An 8587-nucleotide genomic window follows, 5' to 3' on the forward strand; every position below is an offset into this window, starting at 1 on the left:
GAGTAAGGAGTATTTATAGATAATATATTTAAAGTAATTAGGGGAGGAGATGGGGATGTAAAGTGGAGGGAGAGGAGAGTGTGCTCTGCACTGCTGTCTCTCTCTCTGTTTTTTATGAGGATGTTTATATATGTTTATAAGTTGCAGAAACAAAAATAAGATGAAAAGAGGAAGGGAGGCCCCATCTCTCTCTCTCTCTGCCCCATTTTCTCTCATAATTTCAATTCCAAATCCTCTCTTATTTTTATTTGATCAGAATTGTTCATGGGCTTTGCGCATTATCTATGTACAAACTTTGCTTCAATGCGATTGACATCATGGATGTTTTGGGCGGTAGGTCCACTTAAATGAGTAGGGCTGGTGGAAATCGGGACCCACCAATCCTCAACAGTGTGTTTCAAGTATGCCCCGCCAACCACTGTTTACAAAGATAAAAGAATCATTGATTTGATTCTCTCTAAACCCAAAGAGGTAATGCGTGAGTTCAAAATTTTAAACTAAATGTTATTTAAGTGTTAATCAATGTATTTATTTTGTATTGATGATACATTATTTAATTTATAAATTTAGTTTAACAATTTGATCTCGTCAGCTCCTATTGAAAGTTCAAACCTTCAAAGTGTTTTTGTTAAAACTGAAATTAAAATATGAATAGAAAAGAAAATTTTGTATAAAGGGTCCTCGAAAGGAGGGGTTAGGGTTTTGGGGGAGTCAGAGTGTCGCTTCGTCTGCTAGGGTTAGGGTTTGCATGAAAGTTGACTGTATGGGGTAGAAAGCAATACTGTGTTGATCTCTTGGTGGGGCAGAGTATTCTGGGGGTCGTCGCACATGGATGATCCAGGGATGGAGGAATTGGGGCGTAGGTTTGGGTCTAACCTTAGGCTGTCTGATAAGGAGCAAAAGGGCATTGTTATAGGGAAAAAAGAGGTTGAGGAGGCTTTGCTTGGATTCCACTTTTGTGTGGTTGCAGAGGTTCTCACTGCAAAGGAGGTGCATAGGGATGCTTTCATTGATCGGTTTACTTCTCTATGGCGAGGGAGGAGTGGGGTCTTGCTTAGAGATTTGGGGAATCGGCGCTTCCTTGCACGTTTTGTTACTAAACAGGATATGACTCGTGTTGTTGATGCGGATCAACCGTGGACGTTCAAGGATGATTTAGTTATGGTGGCGGATAGGACGCAGATGGGTAAGAATCGATGGGAGCCTCTTACTCTTGGGTCTTTTTGGGTGTAGTTTCATAACATTCCACCCCTTAGCATGACTGGGGCTGTTGCACATGCAATTGGTGGTCTGTTGGGTACTGTGTTGACAGTTGATAGAAGTGCGAGCAAGGAATGTATTGGAAGATTTCTGAGAACAAAGGTTCGTTTTAATGTAAAGGAACCACTAATGCGAGGCACTTTTGTTCAGTTTCCTGATAAAGGATTGATTTGGGTGGACTTTAAATATGAATGTCTACCAAACTATTGTTTGATCTGTGGTCATATGGGACACCCTATTAGAGTGTGTCGAGATTATTTGGATGGGGTTACTGCTGTGGGTGTTGGTGGACAGACGTACGGCTATGCTTTTATGGGTCTTAATGCGGTATCGGATTTACGTGGTTATCCACTTCGGTAAATTAATCGACAAGGGTCGGGGTTAGGGGAGAGTAGTGGGTGTAGTAGTCCTACACTGAGACCATTTGGTAGGGTGGTGGATAATATAATACATGGAAGTGGTAGTGAGTCATTGACTGGTAGTGGCGAGCAGGATGGTGCGCAAGGGGGAGGCGTGATGACGATGGATGGTAACTTGCATGGCACGCGGGTGGAACAAATCAGGGAAAGAAAGGCGAGGGAGGAATTGGAGTGGCAGGCAAGGGAGAAAGCTTTTGACGAGGGGTTGATTGGGTCGGGGGGAACGGTTGAGTCTGGAGTAGAGAATTTGGTGCTGTTTAGTTTGGATGAGGTGGAGAATGGTACTAAGGGTGGGGCTGTGTCTGAAGATCTTGGGGGTGGGTTTGATTTGAATCTTATGCCGATGGACGGTGATCTTGGTGGTGAGAGGGTGGGAGTGGTGATCAAGGGAGAATCAGAGCTTCTTCCAGTGGGGGGTAGTCAAGATTCGGATCCCTTTAATTTGGGGCCAATTATTAAGGCTATTTCTCGGGAGAGGAAGATAAGGAAGCGAGGGTTAAAGGAGGTTGAAAGGTTTGATGCGGCTCTGGCTATAGGGGACTTTAGGTGTGTTTGACGTTGGTCGTCAACTGTTCTGTCTGAGGCGGAGGAGACCAGCCTTGAGGGGTCTCCAAGTGCCCAATGAAGCTACTAGCATGGAACTGTCAGGGTATCGGGGGTGACCTGACATTTGACAATTTGATGGAGCAATGTAGCCTCCACACCCCCGACATGGTGATCCTACTAGAAACAAAGAACAAATCTAGGCGCTATGGTTATCTAAAAAGGAGGATGGGAATGGAGTATATGCATGCAGTGGAACCTTGTGGCATTGGTGGTGGGATGTGTTTGTTTTGGAGGGATGTGTCACATGTGTCTCTTATGAAATATGCAGATTTTGTCATTGAGGTTAAAATATGGGATAGTTGTAAGCAGTGTTTTTGGCGCCTTTTTGCCATTTATGCTAGTACGGATGCAAAAAAAAAAGAAAAGAAGCAATGGGTGGCTTTGAGTGGATGCCTTGAAAAAGAAAGTGATAGATGTCTCCTCATTGGGGATTTTAATGATATTCTGAGTAATGATGAGAAAGAAGGGGGTAACTATAGAACATTGGCTAGTTTGCGGGACTTTCGTGATTTTGTGGCGCGGAATGAACTTATAGATTTGGGCTATGACGGTTATCCGTTCACATGGAGGAATAATAGGGAGGTAATGCCAATTCAACAAAGATTAGATCGTGGTTTGGCAAGTTTGGGATGGTATGAGCTCTATCCGGATACGAAGATTCTACATGTGGTGTTGGAAGGTTCTGATCATGCCATGCTTGTTCTTTCCATGGAGAAGCAGTGGGTTCGGAGGGGGCGACAGTTTACGTATGATGCGAGGTGTGGAAAGTTAGAGGAGTGTCGAGACTTGGTGGCTAAGGAATGGGGGGGGGGAGTTAAGGGGGATCTTATGCTTACGGGGGTTGTGAGAAACTTAAGAGATTGAGGCGGTGTCTTCGGATTTGGTATAAGGAGAGGGGTCAGAATTCTAAGAGGATAATTGACCGGTTGAAAGGTGCGCTCTGGCTGGCTTTGTAGTCAAATAATTTTGGTTGGGCGAAGGTTAGGTGAATGGAAAAGGAGCTCCGGATAGCAATTAACAAGGAAGAGGCTTATTGGCAAGTGAAGTCGAGGGTTCAATGGCTTAATGAGGGTGATAAGAATACAAAGTTTTTTCATGCCCAAACAATGAAACGCCGGCGATTCAATCAAATTCGAGGGTTGGAGGATGGGAATGGGATATGGCATGAGAGTGAAGCGGGCATTTGTTCGATTGCGGTCTCTTATTTTTCTGAGTTATTTCAATCATGTTGTCCGAGACAAGTTGATGAAATTGTAGGTTGTGTTGACTCTCAGATGACCCATGAAGATAATGAGGCTTTGATTGCTTCAGTGACAGGGATAAAAATTAAAGAGGCAGTTTCCAAATTCCCCCCTTTAGAGCTCCAGGACCTGATGGGTTCTCTGGTAGTTTTTATTGAGACCATTGGGATGTGGTGGGGAAAGATGTGGTCAATATTGTTAAAGTTTTTTGGCATTCTGGGTCACTTTTACGGAAACTTAATCATACAAACTTGGTGCTGATTCCAAAGGTGGGGTGCCCGAAGAATATGACTCAGTATAGACCTATTGCTTTATGCAATATCCTTTATAAGGTGATTTTGAAAGTGCTTACAAACAGGTTAAAGAGAGTAATGCCAAGGCTAGTAAGTGAAAATCAATCGGCATTCTTGGCGGGGAAACATATATAGGACAATATTCTTATTGTGCATGAGATTTTACATTCCTTAATGCATCAAACGAAGGAGGATATGGCGGGTATGACTATAAAACTGGATATGGCAAAGGCATATGATCATGTAGAATGGGAATTTTTGCTTGCTATGATGGCTAAATTGGGGTTTGCTCCACAGTTTTGTAGGTGGATTAAGGAATGTATTTCATCGGCTTCTTTCAATGTTATAGTGAATGAGACTCCTCAGAGATACATTCACCCGCATAGGGGGTTGCGGCAGGAGGATCCAATTTCCCTATAGTTGTTCCTTATATACACAGAAGGGTTTTCTGCTTTAATTCAGAATGGGATAGAGATAGGTGCTTTGCATGGGTTTAAAGTGACATATACTGGTGTACCGATTTCACATCTCTTTTTTATGGATGATTTGGTATTGTTCTGTAAGGCATCGATGGAGGAATTGAAGGGTGTAGTGGAGGTGTTGAAAACTTATGCGGCTGGGTCCGGGCAGGAAATCAATTTGAGTAAGAGTTCGATCTCTTTTGGCTCCAAAACTCCGAAGAAGATTAGGAAGACGATTGAGAGAATTTTCAATATTCAAAGTAAGGATGACTTTGGGAGGTATTTAGGGCTACAAGCGGACTTCAGGCATTCAAAGAAAGCTGTTTTTGAGGAGGTTAGGGAGAAAATTGAATCTCGTATGGTGGGATAGGCTGAGCAGTTTCTTTCGCCAGCATGGAAGAAAATTCTTATTAAGGTTGTGGCCATGGCGACGCCAAACCATGCCATGAGTTGTTTTAAGCTCCCTGTTGGTGTATGTCGTGACGTAGAGAAGGCCATTAGGAACTGTTGGTGGATGGGGAATGATCAGCGAAAGGGGGTCCACTGGGTTGCTTGGGATAAGTTAACTAAGCAAACAAAAATAAAAAATAAAAGAATGGAGGGTTGGGTTTTAGAGATTTACAATGTTTCAATCTTGCTTTTTTGGAAAAGATTGGGTGGCGTTTACGTCACAATCTGGAGTCTCTTTTAAGGCGTGTTTTGAGGGAGAAGTATTTTCCAAGTAGGACTTTCAGGGAGGCCAGTGGTGGGAGAAGAACGTCTTGGGGCTGGAAAGGTATCTTTGAAGCACGTAAGGTGCTAGAAAATGGGTTACGTTGGCGTGTAGGCGATGGGGTGAGCATTAATATTCGAGCTGATCCTTGGTTCCCTATGCCTTCTACATTTAGGGTTCGGCCATGAGAGGGTTTGCAGGCAACAACGGTGAGTGAATTAATTGACAAGGATTTGAAGGCTTGGAATAAGGACTTCATCTTCGCTGGGTTTAATTATGATGATGTGGCACCTATTCTTAGCATACCGATCAGTAGAATGGGGTGTTGTGATAAGATGGTGTGGCACTACACGACTAATGGGGTATATACGATTAGATTTGGTTATGGGGTAGCTTGGAGTCTTTTGGAGAATGGAAGCCTAGGGAGGAAGGGGAGGGGTGCAACAAGTTGAGTGTCGGAACGTATTCAGGTGTGGAATAGGATTTGGAGTTTGGAGGTTCCTAATAAAATGAAATATTTTGTACGGCGGTGTTGTAATAGTGCTTTGGCAGTCCGTCATAATTTGCAAAGACGACGTATGAGGGTGGATAATGTTTGCGGGGTGTGTGGCACAGTTGATGAGATGGAGAACCATTTATTCTTTCAGTGCAAGTTTAGTCACCTGTTTTGGTTCTCCTCTCATCTCCAACTCAATTCCTTTCATTTGGAAGGTCCTGACTTTCTTGGAAGTTGGGAGAATTTCTGTAATCGGGTTCGAGGTATGGCAAATGAAGTGGAGATCATGCAGGAGTTTGTCTTTGGGTTATGGCGATTATGGAAAAATCGAAATGAGGTTGTGTTTAATGGTGTTTCTTGTTAGCCTTTGGAGGTGGTGGAGGTTTGGAAGCAGAATATTGCGAAATTTAGGGGTGCCAGAGCACAGAAAGGTGTGGAGAAGAGTCCACGGATGGGGAATGTGGCAATAGAGTCGATGCCGAGGAGGGTGCAGTGGAAGCCACCGCTGTTTGGGACTTTAAAGGTCAATTCTGATGCTGCATGGTGCAAGGATATGTTGCGGGCAGGTGTGGGATGGGTTGTTTGTGATTTTGCGGGGCTGCTGCAACCTGCGGGTGGCTTGGGTGAGCTGTTTTGTCACTCTACTGCTATAGCGGAAGTTGTTGCTGTTCGGGATTCTTTGGAGTTTTGCTGTAAGTAGGGGTTTGATCAACTGGTGGTAGAATCTGATGCACGGGTCATTATCCAAATGTTAAGGAAGGAGATGCAACCTGATTTTACTTTAGAATGCATTCTTGGTGACATTGAGAGTCTGGTGCAAAGTATAAGGTCTGTCACTTTTGCCTTTGTGCCTAGAGAGGGTAATGGTGCTGCTCACTCGGTGGCTAAATTTGTGTTTCAGGAGAGAAAGATGTTTTTATGGGATTGTATTGGTCCAGAGTTTTTGTTTAATATCTTAGCCCAAGATGTTAATCTTTCTATTCGTTTATAATAAATTTTGCCTTTGGAAAAAAAAAAAAAAACAATACATAGATAGATTTAATGCTTGACCAAAAAAAAAAGGATAGTTTTTAATGCATATGTCCTAGTGTTATATTCAAGAAATACTTTTCCCCTAAAGATAATGAGTTATTACATGTAAATAGCAGTCATTAGTGTTTTTCACATTTCACGTCTCCTTTTTCTTTACTTTTATTTTTTTCATTAATTCTCCCTACTATCATTAAAAAACTGATTTATGTACTCTCTTTAATGATTTGTTTCAAAACAAATCAAGAGTCGTAATTAAGGTAGAGATGTGAAGAAGATAAAAGAGAGTATATAAATCACTCTAATCATTTCCAAAGCTAGAAAAAAAGATGAAGAGGATAAGCAAACACTTTTGTTTCTCTTCCTTAATTTTATCTATTATTTTTGTTAATTTATTTAATCTGATAGTTATAAATAAATAAAAATGTGCGACAGATTAACTAAAAATAGTGTGAAAATCAATTCAAAAAATAAATAAAATGGGAGTGGTTTTGAAATAAAGAAAACTAATGAAAATTGTTTAAAGACTTTGAGTTTTAACGATAAGGAGAAAATAAAGAGTAAAATGAACAATATAAGATTAATTTTTTAGTGTAAAAATATGATTTTTTATTAAAATAAACAGTATTGAAACTTTTCGTTAAAATTCCCTTAGAAATGTGTACTGTGAATTCTGTGTATGTCGGGTAAAATGAGAAGAGGAAGAAACTAAGTGTAGAAGGTGTTGACAAAGACAAGCTAACAACTTTATATTTTGGAGAAAATCTAACGGCGTTGACACATTGAACAGAATTCAGGTCTGCGTCTTATCACAGAAGGAAAGAAGGAAAGAAAGAGAATCACCACAAAAAAAAAAAAATAATTATAAACAGAGAGGAAGATGAAGGTGGGTGGCCCCCATAACACAAACATGATGCGTTGGATTCGTCACATGATGATCATGATGATAGTGGAGGAGCTGCACTGCTGCTGCTGCAATGCTGCCATGCTGCCATGCTGTTCCGTCGTCGAGCTCCATCCATCAGCCACTGTCTAATCAGATAGCGATTGATGGGAAGCTCCGTGTACCTTCCCAAAAGTACTTCTCTGTTCCCCTCTGCTTACCATTCCCCCGCATATAATTATAATAAAACTTTGATTAACGAGAAGCAAAAGTTTAATTAGTAAGTAACTAATTGGGTCAAGCTTTGGGTTGCTAATTTACTAATTTAGTAGCATAGTCAGTAAACTAAAGTCTAGTAGGATTTTTTTTTAAGTTTAGCCGGCTGCAACCAATGACTTGTTTGATACTTTGTGTTTGTCTTAATAGATTATTATGGTAAGAGTTTTTAATTGAGATTGTACATAATATTATACTAAAATAAACATGCGATGTAAGACTATTATTTTATATGTTATGGTAATGGTTGTTACAAGTTAGAGGAATCGAATTGTTGACATAATTTGTACGTGGTCGATTGTTTTTATGGATAAATTTTTTCTTTTTAACTCGTTTTTCATATTTAAACACTAACTATAGTATATATTAATTTAATGATACCGTTTGTAATAAAAAAATTAACCAAATTCAATTTCAACTGGTTTCCAACCACAATTTACCTTTTAAGTTAGCTAAGAGTGTATGATGTTAGACTGTTAATCAAAATTGTACATTACCAAACAACATCAGTAACAATATATTATTAACAATAATGCTATTTATATATGTAAAATTGTCTACATACTCCTTAATAGAGGTGAAAGCCCTAGTTGTATGAGAAAGAAACATGTTATATATTTAAATAGTGTTACTATATTATTAAACGATGATTTTGATATATTATTAGATTGTTAAGTGAGACTGCACATTCATATATTATTACTCCATCAAGAGTAAATACATTTTTGTTTGACAATAGAGGATTTATTTCTCTGGGTGGTTAATATTTATGGGGATGCTAGCAACATTTTCAATCGAATATTTTGATTACCTTCCTACTTATTATTTTTTATTTTTCAACGTGTCTTGATGATTGGAAGAGTCTAATTTCTAACCAAAGTAGAAATTCTTTACCCGTTTGATTAACGTGG

The 8587-nt window shown here is 40.1% G+C and overlaps 1 protein-coding gene across 1 annotated transcript; it reads left to right on the top strand.

Annotated features, from left to right (window-relative positions):
- Positions 1-2300: 2300 nt before the first annotated feature.
- On the top strand, positions 2301-3149 carry LOC126595275 (uncharacterized). The gene has a single exon (XM_050261626.1). It carries the CDS (start codon positions 2301-2303, stop codon positions 3147-3149), a length of 849 nt encoding a protein of 282 aa, XP_050117583.1.
- The last annotated feature ends 5438 nt before the right edge of the window (positions 3150-8587 follow it).

The sequence above is a fragment of the Malus sylvestris genome, chromosome 13 (genome assembly GCF_916048215.2).
Source record: "Malus sylvestris chromosome 13, drMalSylv7.2, whole genome shotgun sequence".
Taxonomy (NCBI): Eukaryota; Viridiplantae; Streptophyta; class Magnoliopsida; order Rosales; family Rosaceae; genus Malus; species Malus sylvestris.

What these genes read in the sequence shown, in the direction of transcription:
- LOC126595275 (XM_050261626.1), top strand. Translation starts at nt 2,301, where the DNA reads ATGAAGCTACTAGCATGGAACTGTCAGGGTATCGGGGGTGACCTGACA.